Here is a 26,771-nt window from a genome sequence, read left to right as displayed (position 1 = left end):
GTCACAGCTTCCTTATTTGGAGAGGAAGCCTGAAGAAGCCCTGGGCTCTTCTGAGTGGCTTGATACCATGTTCAGTGTCTGTCTCCCAGTGTAAATGACCACGGGGTCTCTCCCGTGTGTGTATCGCCGTCGTGGGTGTGGCAGCCTCTTTGCACGTGGCCTGGGCTGCTCTCACCGGGGGAGCGCGCCCCCGCCGTGCACACAGCCGCCAAGCTGGGTCCCCAGGACAGAGCGGGCCCTGGTTCCCTTCCCCCTCGGCGGCACCGGGGGTGCCTCGTGGTGTGAGGAGCCCTTGTCAGCCTCGTTCAGCCCCGTAGCCCTGGCTCCTGGAGCAGGGATGCCCCCCTTTCCCTTCCTGGGTGAACCCGTGTCCTCTCTAGAGGGGCTGCTGCTTTCTTCTCGGCCCGGTCCTCATGCCACTGCTCCCCCTACCCCCGACTTTTTAGACGGAGGCCGCAGTGGGAGAGAACTTGAGGATTTGGATTATAGGAACTGAAACTGGTGGCTTGCGTGACGGGCTGCTTCCCAGGTTCAGTGCCCGTGTCCGCGGGTTTCCGCCGTCACCTCAGCTCCGTCTGTAGCTCCCGGAGTCCAGACAGCCTGGGCCTGTGCTGCAGAGACCGTTCACACTCCACTGTAGTGTTGGAGAGAGTGGCAGACACACGGGCTAATTCAGGGGCTGCTGACCCTCGGAATGGGTTACAGAACCAAGATGTACCTCCTAGGAGTCCAGTCTCGTCTCGTCTCATCTCGTGTGCTGGCGGGTTCGCGTGCTCTCTGAGAGCTGGTCTGGGCGTCGGGTGGTGGTGGTGTCTTACCTGCCTCCTGATGCTGCTTCAGGACAGATGCGGGGTTATACCTGCACTGTGTGATACAGATGTCACTGCAGGGCAGGCTGGGGCACACTTCTGAGCATCTAATGCCAATAAAAACACAAGCATTCTATCCAAAATACCTAACACATTCCAGGCCTGAGACTTTCACCGCCTCGAGTAATCCTCAGGCACCTACAAGGCGGGTGTTGCCGTCCCCGTGTCACAGGTGAGGACACGGAGGGACGCAGAGGAGAGGCTCCTTCCGTAGCGTCCTCTTCAGCGAGGGCAGAATCCGGTCCCACCCTCCTCGTCAGCAGCACCGGAGCTCACATCAAATATATTTGAAGGTTAAGGACACGCCAGGGTCAAAGCCGACAGTTAAGAGCTTGGGCAGCTCTGGACGTGGTGGGGATGCAGGAAGCTGAAATGGGGGGGCTGTGTCTGCAGACAGGGAGCCACACCACAGGGGCCTGGGAGCCCCCTTAGGGGCAGAAGCGCCTGGGCCTCTCGCAGCACACGTGCTGGGGTGCGTCTGCTGGGAACAGCTCTCTCCGTCCTCACGGAACCTGGGGGACCCCTGCTCGCGCCGGTCCTGTCAGAGGCCACGCGCGGCTGAGGAGCTGTAGCTGCCGGAGCCGGCTCTGTAATCCTCAGGGTCAAAGCACACACCAAGAGAAGTAGTGTTGTCAAAAGGGCTAAGCAGTAAATGCTTCCATGTAAGGAAAGCGTCCTCGAAGGGAATTTTAAACTAATGGCTGCTGGACACCTTGCTGTTAGATGTTCAGGAAGCAGAAAGGGCAGCCTGTAAACTGCAGCTCATACGGGTTATTTCTAACTTGAGAAAACAAGCGGTAGGATGATTTTTCAGTAATTGGAAAACCGAAACTGTCTTCTCATGCCTTTAAACTCCCAGCAGCATCTGGTACTTTTAATATTATGTAATTCAGTGCTTCTGTACTTGGTAAAACTATGACCGTTTTTAAATAATGTGATAACCTAATGTTTGCCTAGAGATTGTGCAACTAATATCCTCCCTAATGAAATAATCACTTACATGAGAAGACAGTACGTGTCCTCACCAGCCAAGGATTTTGTTTACTTTCTCTAGTTTCTAGTTTAAAAATAACAAACATTTGTCATTCTCTGAACACGAGATTATACTATTCAACATCGTTTTTAAATCCACCCCTCCCTCCGTAAGGAGGATGTCCACCACCCACCCCTCATAACCCACTAAAGCTGCTCTGGTCTCTGCTGACCCTGAGAGTGAAATACTTTTTTTAAACAATTCTTTTGACTTTCACACTAGGTTCACACTAGTCCAATGTCTCTTTATCTCTAAAAATTGGGGGGCGGGGGGGGAGGGGGTGCTCCCTGAGCGACAAACCTGCTCGCCTCTGATTTCTCAGGGGAAGCGGAACAGCTTGCGGTCACCCTCGTTACTGATGGGCGCCATGCCAGTACTTATTGGTGCAGCGTTGAAGGCTCAGCCTCTCCTCACACTGTGAGCCACTCCACGAGGTGCCAAGCTCACACGTCTGTATAAAAGCTTCCTTTTGATGTAATTTTCCAACATAAAAAAAATAATAATTCTGCACTACAAACGTATTAGACACCTCTAGCTCCTTCTTGCTTCTTAATCACTGTGGATATTATTGGGTCTCAAGTTTATAAATTCTGTTAACTTAAAAACTAGTCAATTTAGATGGTTTAGCATCTTAAAATCATCTTGAAGGCAAGAGCCAGGTAATTGCTGGTCAGTCTTCTCAAATTATTATTTGCTCATTTAACAAAGCATTCTTCAATACAGGGCATATCGAAAAGGCAACAGACTACTTAAGAGTGTCCAGCTTGTAGTGCTTAGTTGGTGTTTGTTGTACTGAGTAGTTTTGAAGTAAGTGGGACATCAGCTGAACCCTGGGAATCTTTTAAATAGACAGATTTTCTTTGAATTGGTTGGTATTTATGATAACAGAATTTGGCCTGCATCTATAAACCAAGATCAGTAGCATTTGTCCCATGTAACCTGGATTGTTATTCCTTTAGGACTTTCATCTCAAGAGAAAATACACAGAGTTTACATAATATTTTTCACCCCAGCTGTTAATGTAAATAAAGGGGAAAATTTACCAGCTTGTTTTGTTTTATAACCAGCTCTACAAACTAATGAGGGTACATTTGGTAGAAAGTCAGGGGACAGGATCGCTGCCCTCGAGAGCTCACCCACGGGTGCTCCTCCCTTCTAGGCCCTGGTGTGGAGTCCGTGTCTTTGCCTCCTTTGTGCTCTCCTGTGGCCAACACCCAACAGCTTTTAGGCTGTTCCTTTATCCTTTGTTCGTCTCCTCCTGCTCTTGTGCTTCCAATCTGGAATCCATGTTTTATTCCTTTATAATCCGTTGTCCGGGGATGAGAAGCGTTTGTCTGGGTGAATAATACTAACTAAGGGTGCAAGCTGTTAACCATTTTTTTTTCTCTCTAATTAAAACCACTAGTGTATTGGGTTGGGTTGGGTTGGGTTTGGTTTTTTAAATTCCACTCAAGAAAAGTCAGTAAGCAGTAACTCTTTCTCAAGGAATCTTCCTAAGCAATGTAGTGGAACCTGTAGGAGTGAAAGCAGTTCCCCACCGGGAACGGTTCCATGAATCCTAGGTGGACGCTGGGCTGGGTCAGCCACGGACGAGAGGCTCGTTCACCAGAGACTGGTTCCATGGCAGATGAACACCAAGGCCACCTACCCTGTTCTGAATCCTCCCACGATTAACGTTCCATGAGCATCTGCTACGTAAGTAGGCCTGTACTAGATCTGGAATCGAGAGATGAAAGACACAGTCCCTGCCCTCAGGGAGCCAGCAGTCTAGCTGGGGAGATGAGAAGGGAACTCCAGGATTATAACAAGGGGAAGTGAATCTTCTAATGAAGGTATTGGGCCCAGGTGCTTTGTTTTAGGAGGCCGGTCAACGGGAGATGCATAAGGCTGTTGAACGGACAGTGAAAGCAAGCAGTGCATGACCAAGGTGGAAAAAAGACGAGAGGAAGTGGAGTACTACTCTGAGAGCTGCAGATCGGTGTGGCTGGGACAGGATGTATAATTCGGAGGGTGAAGGAGGGGTGTGATCAGAAGTTCAGCTGGAGACGCACAGGGGCCGGTTCGTGTTGGGCTTGGCATGTCGTTCCGAGGGCTGGGAGAGCTGGCCTGTGGGTGAAGGACTGAGAAGTTGGGGTCAAGTTGCTGTGATCAGAGCTGTTTGCTTGTTAGAGAAATCGCTCCGGCAGCTGAAGGCTGGACTGTCGGCGGGCCTGGGGGTAAGGTCGGTCCTCTGGTGAGAAGTGAGGGCCTGGACGGAGGCGCTGTCCGGTGGTTGGAGGACCTTCCAGCTGTTTCGAAGTGGACTGGGGCGGGGTGAGCCCATGAGCGGGCAGGGGCCAGGGCGACTCTCAGGCCTTTGGTTTGGGCCACTCGGTAGAAACCGGCAGGACACGGCTCAACGGGCAGGGCAGGAAGCAGAGGGTGCCGAGTGCAGAGGCGCCTCATGCTGGGATGTGCTGAGTTAGAGGGACTTTGGGAGGTTCGGTACTGACACCAGAAAGTAGTTGGTCCGAAGCTTGGAAGAAAATAATGGGCTGAAAATACTGATATTTATGATTAAAACCAAGGAGCAGATGTCACGTACGGACCGAGCTGGGAATAAAGCCTTGGGGAGTAACAGCAAGAGGTTAGAAGGCTCTTCCCGCGCGTGGCCTTTTCCTCTCCAGTCACCACGGGGTCACATGAGGGACGACAGGAGGCCTTGAGTCTTGTCTGTCTGTCTCCAGGTATTGTGGTCAACTTGATGTTCCAGTGATGAGCTGCAGCCCCAGAGAATCCAGAGATGGAGGGTCAGTTGGGTCAAGAGGTTGGCGTCCTCGTTTTCAGTACAGCCGGCGGGGCCACCGGGGAGAGCGTTTCCCACTTGAGCAGTTCCCAGATTATGCAGCATCGCTTCTCCCTCCTCCTCAGCCTCGTAATATGTGGGGGAGCTGGTGGTTAGAATCAGGAGCTGGAGGGAGCGGCTCGGGCTGGCTTCCAGCTGCCTTCTGCTGCTTTCGTTTCTGGTCCTGACTGTGTGTCACTCGGGGGGTGGCAGCTGTCCACACCTGGGGTTAGGCCTCATCCCAGCCCAAAGCGCAGCCTCCTCCTTGGGCGACAGTACAGGAGTCCTGCCGGTGAGCTGACGGGGTAAAGACATGGAAGCGTGTCTAGACTTTGACCTCCGCCTGCTTCCTTGTGAAAGCAGCGTCTTTGTGTCAGAGCGTCACAGCTCCTGTGGACTTCCAGAATCGACCTCCCGTGGTTGGTTATCTGGGAGAGAGTATAACTATGTGGACAGTAGAATAATACCCTTAAATGCCTGTGGGTTAGAAAGGGTAAGTAGGAACTAGCCTGGATAATCAAAATCTACAGACAGTCAAAACCCTTGACTTGAGTGGAAGAGTTGGCTTGAGCTGATTCCTCTGGCAGCCAGCAGGCCCCAGCAGAGAGGAGTGGGCAGTGGGAACTGGTATTTATAGAGCATCACCTGTGCTAGGTGCCGTGGCAGGCACGCGACTCTCACTTCATCCTGCTGATAACCTTACGCGCCGGGTACCATTCCCCCGGCTTTACCCGTGAGGACGCTGAGGCAGAGGGAAGTTAGCAGTTGTCTGAGCCCATGTACCAGCAGATGCTGGAGCCGGCAGCGCTAAGCTGTGTAGCGGTCCAGGGAACCACTGCGTCTCCGTGAAATAGCTCCTGAGTTATTGCTAATATCCCTGACCATTCAATCTGTTTTGAAAAGAGAGATGGCGATAATAAACCTATTGTAAAGAAGGAGAAAGTTCACAGAATAATTTAGAAAGAGACAAATCAATTTAGATGAAGTCAGAATTTTGCAACATTTAAAAGTAGGTATAGTTTTGTTACTTCTGAGTGTCTACATTAGAACTGTTGCTAAGGAGAAAAGATCTGCTCTACCCTTGAAGGTTGTCACCTAAAATCATTTTTAGCGAGTGTATTAGTAAATAGTTCTCTAAAGCCATTTTTATAAGTACTCATAAACAGATCCGTTAGGTAAGGTCATTTATCTTATCTTTTTATGCTATTAATTTACTTATAAAATAATTTCTAAGCAGATGGTACAAAGGTATGCTTCAATTCAGGACCTGTTACATTATAACAAGTTCTGAATTAGAAGAGCCTGAATTTCTGAGGTTTCTCTTATCTCAGGGATCTTTCACCTGCCAAAAATCAAGCACCCTGCACACGTGTCTCCTGCCCCTAAGGCCTGCACTGTACAGCACCAGTTCTGCTCTGGGAGTGCAGTTTAGCCCCCAAATCCAAAGAACCTTGTGCGTCTGAAGACTCAAGGTCCGTAGGGGGTATAAAAGGTCAAGTTCAGTGGCCGAAGCAAAGACAGCTTCAGTCCTTTACCTTTCAGAGCTGCCAGTAGCACTTGGGCTGCTGACGAGGTCCCAGCTAGTGCCCGATTTCTCACAGGACAGGTCGTGCAGAACAGTGTCATTCTTCACGACCACCCTGTTTCTGACTCCAGGCTGATGCTTTTCATAGGGTCGTCCTTCCACGAAGCCTTACCAGAAACCTCCAGACAGCGTCGGGCTTTCTTTTCTGGCAACCCTTTTTATCTGCTGTGTGTACCAGACAGCCTAGTGTCTGACTGCACTCAGGTGATGACTGTCACTGTTGTGTGGATGTGCTCAACTTTCCCCCACCAGAGAGGGGATCTGAGCCCAGAGGACACTGTCTGAGGCCCCCTCCCTCACAGGGAAGGGGTGCACTGCCGACCCTGGTCTGGTCTCTACTCCTGGCCTGTGCGGCCCCCTGGAGGGGGTCGGCCGTGCACTGTGAAATCCTGTTTCTGTAGTGAGGGCTAATAGCCACAGGTGTTCTCAAGGCTCTTCAGATCCCCACTTGTTGCAGTTTGCTAGTGTGTCGACAGCTCTAAAATATGTGAGTTAATATTTTGGTTTCTGTGGGAACAGAGAGAGAAAGCTAAGAACAAAGGAAGTCCCTAACCTTTTGTGGAACTTACTTAGCAGAAAAAGTTTTTCCTTACGCTACTTAGGTCCCGAGTATCTGTTTCCTCTTAAGAGGTGAGGTCTGGAGAGCCTCACTAACCCCTTGGCAAGGGTTTTGATTCACAACCTAGTCTGAATAAAATTAAAATAACTGCTACCCACATAGGCTGCTGGACAGTGATATTTCCCAGGTGACAAATCCACCTCTTCCCAGGCTGTGGGCCTGGAAAGCTTGATGCTGAGGAGGCATGACGATGGCCCTAACGGGGTGGCGGGACCCACTACCCTGCAGAGCCTCACAGCCCCGGGGGCCACGCTCAGGCGCACTTGGAATCGTCTGTGCGATGTCAGGGGCTCCTGCAACTTCGTGCGCGCCAGTGCAGACCTGAGACTAAGTGAAAGTGTGTGTTCAGTGTGAGCGACAGGACCCCTGGCTAGAGCCACACGCGTTAGAGCAGCTCGTCGTCCTTGGTCACCGCCACCTGGCGTGCGAAAGCTGCCTGGAGAAGACACCGCAGTCTGCAAGTGTGCTTACGGATCATAGGGGTTTACAGATGGCCTTTAAACACGAAGGGCTTGCCTTGGGTATTTCAGGGAAACTTTAGTACGTTCCGATATTTCCTTCTACAATAAGTACATTTTGTGAGTTCCCAAAAATATCTAGAAAGTCTTCAGAAGCTGGGAATATCCATAAAGAACAGGTACAGGCCTGCATAGAAAAATAAGAGCTGTAGAATTCCAGTAATGTTTGGGCAGCGTGGTCTATAGATATAGCAGAAGATGGGTCTCTTTCTACCATTTGAAATACAATGAGATGGACCAGAATATGTGCAGTAGCATTCAGTCATCTCCTTTCTACGTGCAGTATTAAATTGGTAGGGTCGTTACAATCTGGCAGTGAGGTTCTTCAGAAATATTTACAGTGGAAACGGGATTATAAGTACTGTATTTCTTGACTTTCCTGTTTTTCCCCGTATGTATTAAGTACTTGGTAAAGACAAATCGAGGAGTAAAGGAAGATGAAGTTAGCTGTAACTTAATACTTTTAATGCTGTTAGAATCTGGCTTGGAGGTGTCCTCTGGCACACACGGCTGCTCGGTGGATGCACACTTGCCCAGCACCAGTCGTGCTTTCAGCAGTGTTCTGATTCAGAATGTCTGTAATCACCCCACTGCAGCTGACTGGCCGTGTACTGTGGATGTTCCTTCCTCTGAGGATGTTACAGGTAAACGAGACCATGTCTTTTTAAAGCGGGACTTTCTAAACTGGCTCGTTTCGATGCCCCGGCCTGGGCTCCAGGGCCCGTGTATGGGATGAGGTGGCCCTCCCTCGGCCTGTTGCGGGCGTCACCGACCTTATGAGACGTGGGCCTGATCCAGTCACCAGCCCTGCACGCAGAGAGCTTTCTTGGCTGATGGCAGAGGAGTGTGGAAAGGAGCCCCCGTGTCACTGCGTGAAGTGGGGAAGGACACGGGGGCCTCCAGGAGCAGCGGCAGCCCCGGCAGCCACAGGCAGCGGTTCTCCCCCGGGCCTCCCGGTGAGAGCCCAGCCAGCAGACACCCGGTTCTGCCCATGAGAACCTGAGCAGGGCGCGGCCAAGCCGATGGTGGGGCAGCAGCAAGAGAAAATGAATATCATTGGCCGTCTGGCGATATTAAGGGAATACTCATTTTTTAGATACAGGGAAGAGCACCTAACGCAGGCCTCAGCATCACTGTGCCCTACTGTCACACCTCTGCGTAAATCGTGGAAGTTTTTATCCCCCCCCCGCCCCCACGTGTATCTCCAGATTGTTCAGGACCCCCAGATATATTACTGGAACGGTAAGACTCAGAAAGATCCTTTTCAGAGCTGGAGCCCACTAGGCTGCCCTTCCAAGTTTCCCGAGAGCCCCGATCCTTTGCGTTATGAGGGGGCTCTTCCCTGCAGGCAGAAGGCTTAGGAAGCCTGAGTGCGTCTGAGACGAGTATAGGGAAGGATTCTCAAACTCCAAACGTCGTAGAACGGTTGTCCCCAGAGCTCAGGTAGCGTCCAGGTCTGGGCCAGGTCTGCGGCAGGTCCTCACTGCAGCCACACCCACGCTCCTCAGAGCTCGGGCCTCTCCCAGGAACACGGAAGTGAAGTAGGAGGTTTACCCGGAGGCTTTCCCATCGCTGCAGCGTCAGGCCCATTTTGGTCTTGGTGTGGCCACGTGACGTGGCTCGTTCCTTTCCCCTGGGCCCAGCTTCCAGAGCTAAGATTTTATTTTAAACTTGGTCAGAAGAGTTTGGTTTTAATTATCTGCCTTCCTGAACTCCCGATAACTTCACGTTAAAAGCTTTCGTGGGGGGTTTCCTAGCCAGTCTCTGGTGTTCGGAGAAGTCTCCACATTTCACAAATCAAAGCCAGCCCTGTTCCGTCCCTTCCCAGGGTTTCCATCTGAATTCATGGTGCTCTTCGCTCTGCTCTTTTATTAGAAACAGGCCCCAACCCATGAGATTGTTATGGGAGAATTCAGGAGGTATGAGAGGAAGGAGCCTGCTTCTTGGTTTTGGAGCATTTTTTAAATTATGGTGCGTCTGGCTCGTCTTTCTTTTTACTTTCTGTTTTCTGTTTTCGCTTTGGTTTCTAAAGTCTCTGCTGCTGCAGGCCCCATTCACAATGTCTGTGGCCCCCAGTTGGGCCATAAAAGCTGTGAAAGTAATTCCTTCTCTGAGCCGTTTGCCTCTAGCTCAGACACACCAGAGAGCCCGGCCTCAGTGGCCATCAGGCGTTTGTTTTCAGTGGCGGCAGAGCAGCAGTCTCCAAGCAGAAGGTCCTCCTGAGACGTCCTGACTAGAGCACGTGCCACGGGACGTTGCTCTTAACCTGTAGGCTGCGTAGAAGGCTCGGGCCTCTCCTAAAATAAACGGCGTCACCATGGGCAGATGCGCCGTTCAGACCCGGCTCGAGAGTGGAGTGAGAGTCGCTGCCCCACGTCCACGGGGGGAGCTTGCAGGGAGAGATGGGCCTTTCCCAGAACACAGGCGAGGGCAACCCCGCTCCTGGCCTCCGAAGGGCGCAGATTGGCTGGGGCCCCAGGCCCTGTGTTCTGGGGCTTCTCCTCAGTTGCTGCCCATGGGGCCGACTCTCAGGCTCCGCTCTGGAGGGTCTTCGATGTCCTTCCTCAGCCTCTGACGCTGTCCTTTACTGCCCCCCCGCCCCGGCGAGACCACGTAGGCAAGCCCGCACTGCCCCGCCCCCTGCTCTCCAGACCCACTCCGTGCTTTCCCTGCAGGGACGGAGTCAGCTCTTCAGACTGAGGCACAGTGTCCGGGTGACGGTGAACTGTGCTCAGTTTGAGTGACAGGAGGAGGAAGAGGGAAAATGGAAGTTAAGTCTCCACCAGTTCAGCCACTCTGCTCCTTTTACCCAAGAAACCCAAACTTTCTCTCCCTAAATCTAACCACTGTTTGTCCGTCAAACACCAGATTATCTAGGATATCAAGAAACCAAGCAAACCAGTAGTTTCTGGAAGTATGATCTAAATACCAAAGCCATTTTATCAGAAGCTGGGGATTGAGTCCCAGGTCCTGTACACTTTTAACCCACTTGCCTTCTGGCCTCCAAGAACTGTCTTCTCAGGCTAATTTCTGTTAGGATGAGAACACCATCTCCTCCAGAAATCCCAGGTGTCTTCCTTCTTTGAAATGATACTGTTTGCTTCATGGCAAACAATGCTACCTCTACAACCTACAGTGCTACAACCGTGCTACCTCTATGGCCCCAAATCTTGTTTTCTGAGACTCTCACTCTTCTCTAAGGAGTTAGGTCACCTTCTCGGGACGTGGCTAAGGCGAGTCCTTGAAGGCAATGATAAAAAGCCCGAGGGTTCCAGAGGGCTCCAGGATTTGGGGGGGCGGCGCGGAGGGGGAGTACTAGAAGGATGGAGGGCGGGCTTGGAGGGAGCCCTGTTTCCTCTGACACCTGGATCAGGTGACAGTCTACTCGTCACAACACCTGATGAAAGTTCATCCCAAAGAACTTGATAACACACATCTTACATGCCTGAAGAGTACAACAAACAGCAGACTGTCCTGTTTGCTTTCAGTTACCCCTGGCAGGTAGAGATAGGAGTGCCGCTCTTGGGCAGCCCCCGTAGGACGCACCGCCCTCCAGGCTGGCCTCTGGGGAGGGCTTGCCTGGGGCTGCCAGGACCCCGTGGGCTTTTTCTGATTGCTGCGTGGCAGTGCTAACCTATTTTCTGTGTCTTTAAGTTTTTGCCTGTTTGTATCTTGCATCAGCCTCCTCAGTGGAGGCCACTCAGTGTCACTGCATGCGATGCTGCCCTGTGTCTGAGAACTTCCGCTGGTGCGATGATGGCATCAGCAGCTCCGCAGTACTTCCAGGCCATCCCGAGTGGGAAAGGTTAGTTACCCGGTGCTCTGATAGGAGTCGGTCAGTGGAGATGAGTAGTACGCTTTGATACTACAGAATGGCTCAGACTGAGGCCTGGGAGAAGCCAGATTTCCCTGCCTTAATGAAAGGAAGAACTTTCTTCACTTAGAGAGGCCGCTGCCAGCGTCGGCACGGCAGACTGAAAGCTGGACATGTAGTAAAATCTCCCCCCACAAATCACGTTCTTACAGAGAGGACGTTACAGCACCCTCAAGTGAGATCCCACAGTCTGGGCACCACCGAGTCGGTAAACAGACACGTCTGTCGGTCACGTCGTCAGGCCCTCGTCTGCGCCCTGGGCACAGGTGTGCTTGGCTTTCTGTGGGAGAAGACGACCAAGGCGTGGGGCAAGCTGGCGAGGTTGTAAAGGGGTCGTTCTCCGTGCCTGGGGAGGGCGTGGGAGGCTCACAGAGGCTCTCCCATGGGGGCGATGGAGCGTGAGAAAGGCCGTTCTGCCCAGAAGCCGCGACAGAGTGGACGGGAGCCTGTGAGCTCAGTCCCCCCCCTGCCCCACCCCGGTCTCCCAGGTCCTGAGTTAACTTGCTGCTCTAACCAGCAGCAGCCAGTGTGGTGCGTTCACAGCTGCGAAGCGAGGCGGAGCTGGCAGGGCGTTGAGGAGTCGCTGGTCTAGATGTCAGAACAGAGACTGGTTCCCAGGCCCAGCCGATGCTGAGGCCGGCAGGCCCCTTCCCGAAGGCTGAGCTGTTGGCTGGGTGTTTGGTGAGCAGTGCAGGCCCTGAGGGCGTCACTGGGAGTGAGGCGGTGGCCAAGCCGCAGGGAGGGGGGTGCGGGGAGACCTTGGATGTGTGTGTGTGCGCGTTTCCCGAGCATCATCTTCTCGTCCATTTCTGCCGGGAAGGGGCCCCCGGACTCCCCGTCTGCCCCGCGCTGCTCAGACGGGCCCATCGGCACTGCTCTCACACAGCTTCTCTGCTGCCCCTCCTCGGGGCCTCCCCTACGGGCCCTGCTCCCCGCGGTCCTTCAGTTCAGTAGGGCCCCTGGCGTTGCCTGGGGTGGAGTTCGGCCTCAGTTACTCACGGGACTGGGGCGTGTCCCATTGGGCAGTCCCCCTGAGCTGTGAATGCCCCCCACGCCCCCCCGGGCACCACCAAGGCCAGCTCTCAGCACAGAGCTGGCAGGTGGGCATGGCCACCGGGGGAAACCTCAGCACCACTGAGCACACTGGAAACGTTTTTATATATTAAGTAATTCTTGAGACGTGGCTAAAATTTAGTTTCTTTTTTGACAAAAGTCTTCAAGTCAGAGAAAAACAACCCTTAGTTAATGTTGGTAAAAGCAGTGATTGATGGGATATTATAAATGTGAGACAGGAGAATTCCTGAATCCCAGACTCACACGTTTTAGGGTGCCCGATTCCAGTGTAGGAGAACGTTACAGACACAGCGCACGGTCTCTCACCGATTCCTCCGCCTCAGATGGGACACGTCTTCACATTAAAAAGCCCATGGTTAGTGGTGCTTAACCTGGGCTGCATGATGGGTCACCTGGGGGACTTTTTACAATCCATGGAAGAAGGCCCAGCTCTAGGCCTGTGGAGAGAGAACTTCCCAGACTGAGGTTAGGCTGAGGACGTTTTGGAAAAGCCCACGAGAGGATTGATGAATGGAAGCCCCGGGTTCAAGACAGAAGTCCACGGGGAAAAGCCACCTTGCAGCGAGGTCACCTGGTTGGTCCCTCCAGCCAGCAGTGCTGGCGCTCTGCCCCCCTGGGCAGCTTCAGGGTGTGGTATGTGGGGCCCTCACGCGGTGTGACCTTCAACAGAGCAGTGTCCCCAGGCGACGGCCAGAGGAGCAGGGGTTCGCTGCTCCTGTTAGGTAATCGGGCCTGGTTTCTCGTCTTCCTTCTTTCGTCTGCCCTTGAGGATTTTGTTATTCTTTAACACCTCAAAGGAGGAAAAAAAAAAAAAACATTTAAATCAATTGAGGTTTTTTTTGGCCTCAGTTCTTTTTATAAAAAAGTGGAGATAGAGGGTAAAGGTCATCTGTGATTAAAAATAAATGTAAAAGGCATAATCGTTGTTGTTTGCAGCGACCATAGGTAGCCGAGCTCAGAGGTCAAATCTGTAAACTCCTTTCTTCTGAGATCTCAGTACTTTGTTACTCTTTTCGTTTTTTTACCACCATCCTAGGGGTGGGTGTGGGCCTTTCCCCCGCTCTCCTCTCCCTTCACTAGGGACCTGGGAGGAAGTGGGGACCGTCCTGGACCTCCACAGCCATGGATACCGTGTTCACACGGGCAGGGCCGAGGGTGTGAGTGGAGGGAGGTGGGTAGAATGGACGCTGAGATCCAGAGAGGCAGCCTGTCACGCAGGCCCAGGCAGTCCTGGGACACAGGACGGCTTGGTAGGTGGCAGGGCGGGTGATCATTTCACACGTTGCTGGACTCCAGTTTAATGAGATGTGCTCCCAAAGCCTCAAGTCTCGCAAGTTGTGGGCACAGGCGTGGGCGCTTAGCCGAGGAGCCTTTTCTCACACTGTGAGGCTGCACCCCTGTCTTCAGCCGTGAAGCTGAGATGTCTGATTTGAAGAGTACATTTGTAAACGGAAATAATAAATGTCAGTCCCTTGCTAATGCTGATTTTTTTGTTTGTCTCTTGTTTCTCCAGCATGAACGACTTTCTAGGTAAGACCTTGCCTGCCTCACACTCGTGAGTAGACGCATGTGTGGTTGCACGTGGTTTTGCCTAGTGTAACAGCCTCTCTCCATCCTCCCGTCTCATTTCCACAGCCCCACAGTCACAAGCGGCTCCCTTCGGCCCCCGCACGGGCCCCTCTGTCCAGTCACGCTGCATCCCACCTCCATGTTGGTTCCCCGAGCACCGTGCCCGCTCCCCCCAGCCAGGGCTAGGGAGACATTAGTGTCCTCACCTTCGTGTAGCGTACAGATGACTGGACAGGCCGTCTCAGGGGCGGGATGGAAGTACAGAAGGGCACTCAGGGCAGAGGAGAGGCCAGCCTGACTGGCTGGTTCAGGGAGCCTGACACTGTTCCCTGTACCCACATGGGGCCCAGGAATAGTTTATCCAGTGAACCAAAGACCTGCTTTGCAGTTGCTGAAAAGTTAAGCATATCAGAGTTTGGGGAATGATCCTCTGTAATTTTTCACCTAGTACCTAAGGGTACAAAATTGATCTTGCTGAAGAATAAAATAAAATAATAGAGACTGGGACTTCCATGGTGGCGCAGTGGTTAAGAATCTGCCTGCCAATGCAGGGGACACAGGTTCAAGCCCTGGTCTGGGAAGATCCCACATGCTGCAGAGCAACTAAGCCCCTGCGCCGCAACTACTGAGCTTGCGCTCTAGAGCCCACGCGCCGCAGCTACTGAGCCTGCGCTCTAGAGCCTGTGAGCCACAACTACTGAGCCTGCGCGCCTAGAGCCCATGCTCCACAACAAGAGAAGCCACTGCAATGAGAAGCCTATGCGCTGCAGCGAAGAGTAGCCTCTGCTCGCTGCAACTAGAGAAAAGCTCGCGTTATTTCATTATTATAAAATAATAGAGAATGTGGAGCCAGAGTTTGAATCTCCCATTTTCCACTGTTCCTCTGATGAAGAAATTAAGAGGAGATTGGGAAGATGTAGTTACAGGATACCATAGGGCAAATGAGTTTCATAATTTGTTTAATAATTGAGCTGGTTCTACCTTATTAATATATTTTAAAATTTACAAACTTGCGTGTATTCTTCCTTTGCTTGCCCTCTCACCAAGCACCAGCTTAGGATAAATATAATTTCCAACTAACCCAGCAGAAAATTCGCTTTGCAAAATTGGTGGAGAGTGGTGTTTTGTTTGCTACAGTTAATTTCTTGTGAACTCTGTTACATTATAATGACCATTTGTGAAAATAAATTTCCCTGCAGACTTCAAAATATGCTATAAAACTGTAGCAGTTAAAACAGTGAGATTCTAGAACACAGTCGACAGCCCCCAAAAGTCATGTATGACTTTCCAACTCAGTGGAGAAAGAATCATTCTAATTACGTAAAATTTAAAATCTCTGCTATTAAAAGAGACAAAAAGGAAAGTAGGGAAAAACATTTTTTGCAACCTATGTTAGATAGTTTTAAAAGCTCCCGTGTATGTAGGATGCTCCTGCAATATAATGAGGCAAAGATTAACAAAGGCTATGAATAGGCCCTTCAGAAACTAAGGTAAATAATCAAAGGTATTGAACCTCCATAATGATTTTAAAGCATTAAAATGAACAACAATAAGATATTTCTCCTATTGGATTGAAAAGTTTTAAACCTCTCTAGAGGGCAGTATGGTAACATATATATCTGCATTTAAAATATTATTTATCTCTTGACCAAACAGTTCCACTGCTAAGATTTTATCCTAAGAAAATAACAAATACACTAAGATTTACAGACAAGTCTTATTGTAGCATTATTTACAGTAGCTAAAAAATTTCAAACAATATGTGTCTATCAATAGAGGATTAAACTGTCATACAGCCATACAGTGGAAGGCTACGCAGTCATTTTTTTTTAACGAGGCAAATGTGTTTTTACTTACATGGTGAGATGCCTGCAGTCGTGAGTGCGTAGGTATAGGGGAGAGACCACAGAAGGTATTCTCTGGTTTTATTTACAGAAATATTTATTTTGACATCCCTGTTTAACATCCTGCAAGGATATGAACTGAACTGTTGGTAGAGATTGTTCCTTGGGCAGGACCGTGGGGTGACTTTCACTTTCTATTTTAGACACCTTAGTTCCAATGCTTAAACTATTCAACATGCATGTATTGCTTTTGCAATCAGGAAAGTCAATAAAGAGATTTCTATTTACAAAAGATTTTTTAACTATGAGAAGGAAAAGAATGCAGTAGAAAATGTTGTAGGACTGAGCACCTCTGTGAGGAAAAGACAGCCCTTGGTGTCATCAGCAGCTTTGCCCCCACCCCTGCTCAGCCTCTTCTGGTACCTAGTCCACCCCCACCCCCACCCCCACCCCCGCGTGGCCCCTGCAGGACAGGAACGCGGGCAGAAGCTCCACAGCTGGGGCTCTTCACACCGCCCGGTTCAGGGGTAGAGCCCTAGAGGGCTGGTTTGCACGTGGCCCTTCCGTGGGCCGCCTTTTAGCTTGGAAAGAGCAGAGTGCCAGAAAACGAGGAGCCAGTGTGAAGGACCAGGGTGCCAGTCATCCGTCCACTTAAGCAGGAGGTCAGCTGAGAGGCCCTTGACTCATGGACCAGTCAGTACTGGGACGAAGCCACCGTCCGCCCCGAAAGTGCAGTCGCTACGAGACATGAAGTCCTGTCACAGGTGTGGCGTCCAGAGGAGAGGGTGCAACGCGAGCTGTCCTGGCACCGGGTGGCGCCCCCGACACCTCTGGGGGTCCAGCCGGCCTGCTGAGCCCAGGTTGCCACCCTCACCCACCCCTGCTTGCAGCTCCAGGCCCGTGTGTTTCTGGCTCATTGGCACTTCATTGGAACCATTTTCTAAGAGCCACTGAGATCCCAGAAACTTCTGCGTTTAAAAGCATGCTCTTGAGGGAAGCTGTTTGGCCCTAAGCTAATTTGAGAAGCTCTGCGCTTGCCGTCGGCACACAGCCACACCACCGACCTCCCGAGTCAGCTCCATGCTGGGTGGGTGCTGGCCTCCTCCCCCGAGCAGTGCCCTCGGCAGGCGGGGAGGCCCGGGCCTGTTCTGGCCAGAGTGCTCAAGCACATCTTAGGAAAGGCGCCCACCGCCCTTAAGCATCACCTCCCTCCACCTTTTCGTTCTCGGAAGCCACTTGTACCTTTACTGTGTCTCCCACAGGTTGGAATTGGGAGGCAGTGACGCCAGCAGCGAGCGGGCCTCGGCCAGAGCCCGCCGGGAGGCCCGCGAGGCCCGCCTGGCCACCCTGAGCAGCCGCGCGGGGGAAGACAGCAGCAGGGACTACAGAAAGGTGGGGGCTCCCGGGTCCCCGCGCAGGGGTCCCCTCCACTCGACCCTCCTGCCTCTTCCTTGCTGAGAGGCGGGAGGGAAGGTGCTCCAGCGACAGATGCTAACGGCCAGCACATTTACCCCCCTCTCAACCAGCTGAATGAAGACCCCTTCACGTATTGCTCTCAGTGCAGTAAAAATGTGCCTAAGTCAGATATTTAGAGGTGTAGGAAAAAGTAAGGGTTAAGAATTGTGGAAAGGGAAATAAGAGTAATGCTGGTTGCCTGGGCCCGGAGAATCACTTGATGGACTCTGATATTTTTAACAAACACGTGCTTTTAATGAGGTCCTGTGAACGTCAACCAGATACTTCTCGGCAACGGTAAATAGTAACAGTCTGGTCTGGGGGGTTTCCATCATTTTATGTTGGGTTGCCTTTGGTTCTTGAGGGAGAGAACCCAGCTCCAGGGACGGCTCAAAAACCTGCCCTTTCAAGTGCTTAAGATGCCAGGAAAAAACTTTTTTGTTAAGAAAATGTTTTGTTGAACAGAACTTGGCTAAGATTTTTTAACTATCTTAAAAATAGTTTTAAGACTATTAGGAGGGCGGCTCCAAAAGGAAGCCTCTTTTGTGTGGGAGCCACGTCTTTAAGCCATGCGCATGCCCTCCCTGCTGGAGGTGGTGGACGGCCTTCCCTGCCCCACCCCACCTCCTGGGCAGTAACACTGTTGGCAGTGGAGCATCATTTGTGTTCAGCACCTGGGACCTCAGGGTTCCAGCGGCAGGAGAGCCAGAGCCCTTGGCTGAATATCCTCTGTCCCTGGGCCCTTCTGTCTTCCTGCTCCGCCCACAGGGTGGGGACCTGACTCCCTCCTCTCCCTCCCCCAGCTCTACGAGAGCGCCCTGACCGAAAACCAGAAACTGAAGACAAAACTTCAGGAGGCCCAGCTCGAGCTGGCAGACGTGAAATCCAAGCTTGAGAAGATGGCCCAGGTGAGGAGGGGGAGAGGGGAGGGGGCGAGGTAATCAGGTCAGCCCTCCCCCTCCCAGAGATTTGGTTTGGGGTTCACACCGCGTTGAACTTAAAATTGGAAACTGATGGTCCAGTGGACCGTTCCTGGCCCCCGAGTGCTAGTAATTACTCTTACGGGTCATCTGCTCATTTCTTAGCGGAGAGCGTGGGCCAGCGTCAGGGCTTGGTCGTGGGCAGTGTGTGCCTCCTGCCTTGTCGGTCGTGGTTTGGTCACAGCAAACCCAGGACGAAGGTGTCACTGGGACGTTGGGTTCCGTCCTGCAGCACCTGTGCCGGAACAAGGAACCAGATAAAGCTCTTCCTCTCGCTGCCAGGCCTGCTTTCAGTAGTGGCACAGAGCGGGCGGTGCACTCACCGCCAGGGAGATAGACCCTCACTGAAGGCTGGCGCGAGCCCTGTCTTGGGTTATTGCTGGGTCAGCAGGAAGCCGCCTGGAGGCCTGGGGATGAGAATTTGGACTGTCACCGGGAAGCTCAGATGAAGACCAGAGCTGGCTGTCGGTTCCACCCCAGGGTGGGATCCAAAAGCAGAGACGAAAGCGCTGGGATCGACGGCAGTGAGCATGTGGGGCTTGGGCCAGTGCCTTCCCAACACCCCCGGGCAGGCAGGGGTGCTGGCGCCCGAGGGGCTGCGCTTTCCTGAAGGGCTCGGCCAGCGCAGAGTGGGCCTGTCCTGGGAGCTGCCCGTCCGTCATTGTCATCGTGGAAGGGCCCCGCCTGGTTGTGGCGGCCGGGGCCAACTTGGTCCTGAACCAGCACGGGCTGGTCCTGCCAGGAGCCACGGCCCGCCCGCCCCGCTCCCTCCTCTGCAGAAGCCCCAACAGTGCATCCTTCGAGCTTTGGGGTCTCGGCTTTGGAGTCGCGAGCCGGGGACACAGATTGCACAGAGGGCACTGAAAATAACCTCAGCCTTTTAGCCTCTGGGGAAGAGCATTGACTTTCTAGCCACCTGCTTTGCTGGGTGTGTTGAAATATACTGAGTTTTGCCAAATACAAGTTACTAGAATTCGGAAGAAACGGTGGTGCTACAGACCAAGCCTCTGCTCTTTACCAAAATTGGACCGTTCAGCAGGACAGTGGAGGGGAGGCCTGTCGACCCCACACATCCGTGTGGCAACAGTTAGCACGTGCACACACGGCGTGTTCCCATGAAAGGTCCACCCGAACTCGGAGGGGTTAGGGTTAAAACAGGGCAGAACAAAATTAGTTCTTTGTCGAAGAGAACTGTTTGTGTAGGTGAACCAAGTAGTGAAATCGGCACAGCTTCTGCGCTGCTCAGGCTTAGGGAAGAGAGGCTTGTGGTGTAGACAGGCCGCGGCTGTGACCTTCAGAGCAGATGGTGAGAGCCCAGGACCGGAGCCAGAAATCCCAGTTTACTGCCAGTTCCAGCTAGTCCTTAATTTTTTGAAAAAGAAAGACCAGCGTAATTTCTGTGCTTATTAAATGTTTCCATGCCTGGTACTAGGCATAAAAGTAGTCACTCTGTCGTCATTAACTATCTATTGATTGTAAGAAATTCTGCCCAAAAGGGACTCAGGGGTCATTTCCCTGCCCTTTTTAAGAGTCGTTCCCTGAAGCTGTTCTCTGCTTTGTAGCTGTGGCGGCTAAATGTTTTTAGCTCCTCTGCAAAATTTATATTAAAGTAGAAGATGATCCAGAATCAAGTTCTAATCTTACCTGGAAGCCCAGTGTATAAAACAGAAAAAGTTCTGTCCAAAGCAGGGCAGGTCCCGTGAATGGACCCCTGAGAGGCTCTGGCAGCCCGTCCTCCCTGAAAATCGCAGCCTCGGTCCCCAAAACAGAAGGAGCAGAGCGGGAAGGGGTCACTCAGAAGAGTGCGTGGCGCTCAGGCTTTACAGGAGGAAAGGCACTTTCATTTCCTCTGGGCCTGAGATTCGAGAAAGAGGTGAGGCAGGGGCGGTGAGGGGGGAGAAGATGGTTGGCCTTTGTGTGTGTGTGTGTGTGTGTGTGTGTGGTGTGTGTGGTGTGTGTGTGTGTGGTGTGTGTGGTGTGTATGTGTGTGTGTATATGTATTGTGTGTGTGTGTGTGTGTGTGGTGTGTGTGGTGTGTATGGTGTGTGTGTGTGTGTGTGTGTGTGGTAACGCCTCTGCACTTGTGACCGTGTCACTCCTGGGAGCACTGCTGCTGCCTCCACTCCCGGTGGGGATTCTGTGAACTCGGAAGGGCGGCGACTTCGTCTCTGTGACATCAGGACCCGTGGGTTGGGCCACATGTCGGGGCGCCCGGTGGGGCTGGACTAGACGGGCCCTCTGGCCCTGAGACACTCCAGTAACAATGTGTTCCTTCCGTTTGCACCAGCAGAAACAAGACAAGACTGCCGACCGGTCGTCGGTGCTGGAGATGGAGAAGCGGGTGCGTGTGCGTGGGGGGAGGACACCGGCTGAAGGAGGCGGGCGCCTGCGCATCCCATCCCGGGGGGCGTCTCTCCTCTCTGCCTGACTCTGGAGAGCGGTTCGGTTGCTGGTGCTTCGGTCTCCTGAGAGCTCGGGGCGGGAGGGTCCTCAGGGGGCCGTCTGCGTCGCCCTGGGAAAGCGGAACTGCGCAGGCTCGCCTGCCACGGCGTGTGGTCCAGGCCTCTGGACCCTTCCCGTCCCTTTGAACAGAGGGGGAGCTTCAGCAGGACCCTCTGCCCCAGGTCGAGGTCTCAGGACTCCAGCCCTAAGAAGAGCAGACATCCTGCTGGCCCTGACCGAGGTGGGGCAGCTCCGGGCCAACTGCTGACCCCCGCTGACCCCTCTCAGAGTGTCTTTCTGGGGTTGACATTCTCGGGTTGGGAAAACTCAGATTTATCGATGAACCCTAGCTTTGACTTGACCCTGGGCATGTAATGGGTTCCCATCTCCCCCGGTTGTGTTTAATTTGGAAAGCAGCTAAGTTTTATCCCCATGGCTTTGGGGTCCGAATAAGTTGGGGGGTGGGGTGGGGGGCAGGGTTTTGACTCCTTTCCAAATCTGTCAGATGTTCAGCAGTTTGGTTGTGTTGAACAGGAGAGGCGAGCCTTGGAGCGGAAGATGTCGGAGATGGAGGAGGAGATGAAGGTATGGAGAGGCGCGCTTGCCGTGTGCCTGCACCCAGGCCTGCGGGCGGGTCAGGGCAGCCCGTGAGGGGTGCGGGCATGGTGAGGACGAGGCGAGCCTGTGCGCGGCCCCTACCCTGGCTCTCAGCTCGCCCGGCGCCCCTGGGGCCCCTCACAGCCCCTCTGGGGACAGACGTGGCCTTTGGTGTAAGGGGATGTCGTGCATCAGGCTGGAGGCAGACCTGAGCGGAACTCGTAAGGTTTTCTCAGCAGCAGCTTCATCCCGAGGGAGGGACAGGTGAAAGTCCGAAGCCAGGTCCTCAGCTCCTGGCCCTGGGGGAGAGCCTGGGAAGCGGAGCCAGGAAGGCACGCGGGTGGAGCCAGTCCTCCATGGAGGGCAGGCTGGTTCTGCTGTTGGTCTCCTGCCCCGCCCTTGCCCCTGGAATATTCAGCCACATCTCCCTCCCCGGGGACGGTGACCATCAGGCAGCGCGTCCTGGGAGCCGCACTTGCGCTGCCCAGGGGAGGGGAGAGGGAGTGCATGTGGGAGTGCATGGACCCGGGCCTCAGGGCTGCAGCGCGTGGGGCCGCCGCGGTGGCTGGGTGCCGCTTGGCTGCTTTCCTCCCTCGGCGGATCTTCCCCCGTGAAACACATGCCTCTGGCTCCTGGAAGTGTGAGCAGAGCCCTCAGGCCAGGAGCCCTCTGCGAGAGACGTTTATTGCTCCCATGGCCTGAGAAGGTTGGTTCTTTACTGAAAAAAGTTGCTCAGGGCTCAACAAGGTCAAATGCCCGGAATCCTGTTGGTCTGCGTGGCTGCTGCACGCGGGAGGGGCAAGCCCTGTGCGCGCTCCACGCTCCCCATCCTGGACGTGCCGGGACGCCCACACGCGGTGTCAGGCAGTGCCGCCTACGTCTCAAGAACAGCCAGAAGCAAAAATAGCTGGTGGTTTTGCTTCTCCAGCTGCTGGTTTCTCTAGGCCCACCTCACCTGCCACTCAGAGCACGTTCGCAGGCTGGACAGGTCTGAATGGCAGGTCCACAGCTCACGGTTGTGCAGGGGCTCCTCCATTTTTGAAGGCCTTGTGTTGTACTATCTGTTGGCAACTAACAGGATGCTCATTAAGAAATGGCCCAAACGCTGATCAGGAGCGTGGATAAGGCCCGAGCTGTTTGCCTTGTAGGGTCCTTGAGGGCCCAGGCCGCCTCGTACCCTCCAGCCGGGAGGTGCTTTCTCATCCATTCAGCCCCACACGAGGGCCGGATTGCAAGCCGAGGGGGAGCAGCTGGGTTCCCCCCCACCCCTGATTCCCTCTCTGAGTACAGAGGCGCCAGGCACCCTTGGGGCCATGGGCTGGGGCAGGTGCGTCTTTCTCTCTGTCTCATCAGCCTCTCGGGCTGAGATTTCATGAACGAGGTCGTGAGTCCTTTTCTTTCCTCAGTGGAGGTCAGGTACATGGAAGCTCGTGCCCCGCTCAGCCCCGGGTCGTGTGCTGGCCCACCTCAAATTCAGGCGGAGCCCGGCCATGACCGTCTAGGCCCCATACCAGTAGGTATACTGATTGAAAGCCAATCTTCTTTTAGTTAAAAAATTTCTTCATGAGTCAGCTGCCCTTGTTCTGCATTGCTAGTCGCAGACCCCTGGGGGAGAAGCTCCTGCCGGCTCAGCCCTGAGCACGTTCGCTCAGCTCGAAGCCCGGCCAGGTGAGCAGACAGCCCCGCTCCACCCAGGGACTGGGGGGGCCGTGCCAGCCGCCCGCCAGCCGACCTGGACCCTCTTTGGGGACAGAGGCTTCAGACGTACAGGCTCAAGCATCGTGAAGCTGGCGTGCTGGCTGCAGGAGGCTCGGGATGCTTGGTCAGCTCTCGGGCCCTGCACGCAGACAGCAGTCGTGGGGACACGCGTGGGCACTCGGTAGCCGGCCGCAGCACAGGTGCTGGCCGCACCCGGGTCCGGTTGAGCTGAGGGCGAGTGGAGCTGGTCCAGTTTGTACAGATGCTCAGCCCCTCCGGGAGTGGCCCACAGGGAGCAGGGGCTGTGGCCTCCAGTGAGCCCTGAGGAGCCGGGCGCTCAGGGACAGAGAGGGACTCGGGCCTGTTCCCCGCCTCCGGGAGCCGTAAGGTGGGCTCGCGCGTGGGGTGTGGGGCTCCGTGGTGGTGACACAGGCTGCGCCTTTCTGGTCTTTACTTGGGAAGGTACGTGTTTATGGACTCTCCCCAGGAGAAGCGCACGCGGGCTGGGCTGGCGCGGGGTCGCGTCCCAGCCTCCGCCAGGCGTGCGGGTCAGCATGCCTGCGTCGGGCGGAGAGCTTTCCCATGGCGCCTCCTCCCCTTGCCCCAGGCCCGCGCATGGGAGGAGATTGAGATGAGATTGCTCTCGGATTTTTCAATCTCCTTGCCCTGGCAGCCTGCCCGGCCACCCTGCTCTGTGCCCTCCCACCGCCTCCCCACCACGCCTTGTTCTCAGCCTCGCTCCCACGGCAGCTTCCTGCCTTTATGGCCACATTCTTCCCCCTCTGCCTGCCTGTGCACAAGTTCACCGGAATCGTCCTCCTAGTTTAACGTTAATTACCAGGAGGCAAGGACCGCTTCACGTAAGGACCGTGACTGCCTTGAAAGCTTCGGTCCAGTGTCGACCCAAAGAAGGGTGAGAGTCAGGGACTCTCCATTGGTTCTTAAATTTGGTCCCGCAGGCTGCCCCACGACCTTCTCTGTCCTCTCCCGGCCGCTGCAGGCTGCTCAGAACTGTGTGGCTACCCTCCCTTTTCCCACGGTGGCGATGCTGCCTCTGTGGGGAAAGAGATGCAGCCGTTTGTCTCTGCTTGTTTTTCCTTTTCACTGTTTTCATCTTCATGCTGCCTTTCATTTTCTTGCTTCTTTCACTCCCAAACAGCTATAACTCCTCCCATCTTTCATTTCTGTCCTTCCTGTCCACGTGGGCAGGAGAGACTTCCTCTGGTGCCCGGCGACCTGTCTGTAGTCACCACAGCCCACAGAATTGTCATCTCTGTCTGTGAAGCCCCGTTCGCATGACAAGACCGTTCTCTCTCCCAGAGCTTGTGGCCTCAGCTTCAGGGTCAGAGAACTCTTAGGAAGGACTAGTGACAGGAAGCAGGCCTGGATACGGCTTTAGATCCTTCGTGGGACACGGGGATTGGGAAGCATGGCTTTGGGCGGGTTGTTCTGTTCCATTTGCAACACATGCTAACAGCTGGACTGGCAAGGGTATCGGTCACCGGTCCATTTTCGTTGGACACGATGCCCTCCACCTTTGTGCAGAGCTGTGATTCCACGCAGGAGGCTGTCTGTGGCAGCTTTAAGTAGCTCCCAGCCTCTCTGTGACCCGGGCAGAGACAGTATAATCTGCCATGGGTTCCCTGGTGCATACCCTCCCGGAGCAGGTGGGGGCAGGTGGGCAGTTCTTGATCCTGGAACAGGCGTCCGGGCAGCAGAGGAGGCCTGGCGATGATACTTCCAGGAAAGGTAGAGGGTCTTCTGTAGGTGCGCCTCCCACAGAAAACACTTCAACAACAGGCCCTCTCTTCTTTGCCTCGTTCCATTTTTTTAAATGAGAAATAAATGAGGTAATAGAAAGACACAGAAAGAAAACAAGTGGGAGTAGGGGGCCAAGTATGGGGGGGCGGAGGAGAGGAGCGGAGAGCAGGGCAGCAGCTGGACTTGGGAGAAGCTCCGGGCGCCCTGGGCCGCGCCCCCCCCCCCCATTCCTCTGGCCTCTCTCCTTTCCCTTCTTGCATGCGAACTAAAAGCAAAAACAAAACGTCAACAAAATGTCAACGTGATTTCTTTGTCCCACTTTTCTCTCCTCTGGTCCGTCTTGTCTCTGTCTGCTTGTCTGTCCCTCGTGTCTCACTCTCTGCAGAACCTCCACCAGCTAAAACAGATTCAGACCTTGAAGCAGATGAACGAGCAGCTGCAGGCCGAGAACAGGGCCCTGACCCGGGTTGTGGCCAGACTCTCGGAGGCCATCGAGGGCTCGGACCCCCAGGGGCTCTAGGCCTGCCCCCTCCTCCCCTCCTCCACTCCAGGCACGTTCCCTCTTGTTGTTGGTCCCGGGCTCTGCGCTCGGCCCCCAGAGCCTGCACGCGGGTTCCTGTGAAGGTCGGTGGTCTGCAGAGGCGGCATGGGCCGGGGCGACCCAGGGCCGGGGCCTGGCCTGGGCTGCCGTTGGTTTGGTGAGACTCTTCCCCTAGAGACGGAGCGCAGGTCACTCAGCCAGACGGGTCCACGCCTACTTGTGTGTGGACGCGCACACGTTTCTGGGGGGAGGTCAGGGTCTCGATCAACAGCAGTCCAAGTGCAACCTAGTCCCTGGAGCAGTCGGGTTGCGCCTGGGGTGACGGTGACCAAGGGCAGGGGCCGCACATTGAGCACATTTGTGCCAGACACCCCTCAGAGGCAAAGGCCCGGGTGTCTGTTCAGAGCTCCCCTGCTGGTTCTGTTGTGCAGCTGGGCTGAGAACCGCGGCCCCAGGACCTGACAAGAACGAGCGCTGGGGGGGCACTGACCCAGCCCCGCTCCGTCCACCCCCTGCTGGGTCTTTCCATCCCTCTCCCTTCTTGGTGGGTGTTGCCCTCCTCCTTGTCACAGATCTGGGCCTGGGGATGTGCCCTCCCACGGCCAAACCCCCAGCCCCACTGCCAGCAGGGGGCTTGCCGAGGAGGCGGCAGGGGAGCGGGGGCTCGTCTTCACCGGAGAACCAGAAAATGCATCTTCTGCACTTGACGCCTGTCCCTGGATGTGGGTCTGCAGACAGGCTCGCAGATGTGGCTCGTTTTCTCACCGCGGCGGCGTGAGGGGTCCTCACTGCTGAGCGGTCTCACTCTCTGATATGAGTTTTTAATTTGTAGCAACAATCCAGTTAGTCCTGACCCAGGCCTGTTCTTCTTTGTGCCCGTTTGCTGTGTCTTCGGGGTCAGTAGCTGGCAACTAGTACCCACTAGATCTGAAGCACCCGAATTACTGTCGGGTGGAGCGGATATCCTGCTGGAGACGCTGTGACACAGAAACTTGAGAGGGAGGTGGCCCGCGGCCCCGAGCAGCCTGCCGGCCCTCCTCGTGACAGCACGTCAGGGCCAAGCTTCACGCCAGGAGATGAGCCAGCTTTGACCTGGGGCGGACGGGGCCCCCGGAAGATGGCCCGGTTTTCTCGGTTTCCTCCTGGTGGGGAGAGCGTGAGATCAGGAGGGCTGGTGACCCTGGAGGCGGCTGTCGTCTGAGGGCCTGTGCTGAGCCCTGTACTCGCCCTTTCTCATTTATTCCCCATAACAGTCACTTTTCCTATGGGAAAAACCAAGTCACAGAAGAAGTAACTTGCCCGAGGTCACTTGGAGGGTACGGGGCGGGCAGGCCAAGGACATCAGGCTCCGGGCCGGCTGCGCACCCACCGCCTGGCAGCCCTGGCGTGGGGCGAGGGGGCAGCCTGCGGCCCCTCAGTGCCGACTCCTCAGCAGGGCCACGCAGAGAGGCCCGCCCGGGTCACGGAGAAACCCACAGAAGGCGCGTG

The 26,771-nt window shown here is 54.3% G+C and overlaps 1 protein-coding gene across 17 annotated transcripts in view; it reads left to right on the top strand.

Annotated features, from left to right (window-relative positions):
- The window catches only part of PPP1R12B (protein phosphatase 1 regulatory subunit 12B), a 204,564-nt gene that overhangs the window by 164,421 nt on the left and 13,372 nt on the right, over positions 1-26,771 (top strand). For 14 of the 17 annotated variants that reach the window (XM_082679744.1, XM_082679750.1, XM_082679758.1 and 11 more), the window contains 6 exons: positions 13,910-13,926; positions 17,072-17,201; positions 18,068-18,172; positions 20,532-20,585; positions 21,221-21,271; positions 25,128-25,293. In XM_082679744.1, the coding sequence (XP_082535870.1) occupies positions 13,910-13,926; positions 17,072-17,201; positions 18,068-18,172; positions 20,532-20,585; positions 21,221-21,271; positions 25,128-25,262 (492 nt within the window). In that variant the 3' untranslated portion in view covers positions 25,263-25,293. The remainder of the gene's footprint in view (positions 1-13,909; positions 13,927-17,071; positions 17,202-18,067; positions 18,173-20,531; positions 20,586-21,220; positions 21,272-25,127; positions 25,294-26,771) is intronic. The other 3 variants (XM_082679759.1, XM_082679742.1, XM_082679743.1) reach the window with 3 other exon arrangements.

The sequence above is a fragment of the Grampus griseus genome (assembly GCF_964374135.1).
Source record: "Grampus griseus genome assembly, chromosome: 1".
Classification (NCBI taxonomy): Eukaryota; Metazoa; Chordata; class Mammalia; order Artiodactyla; family Delphinidae; genus Grampus; species Grampus griseus.
This window is presented reverse-complemented; position numbering and strand designations above follow the sequence as displayed.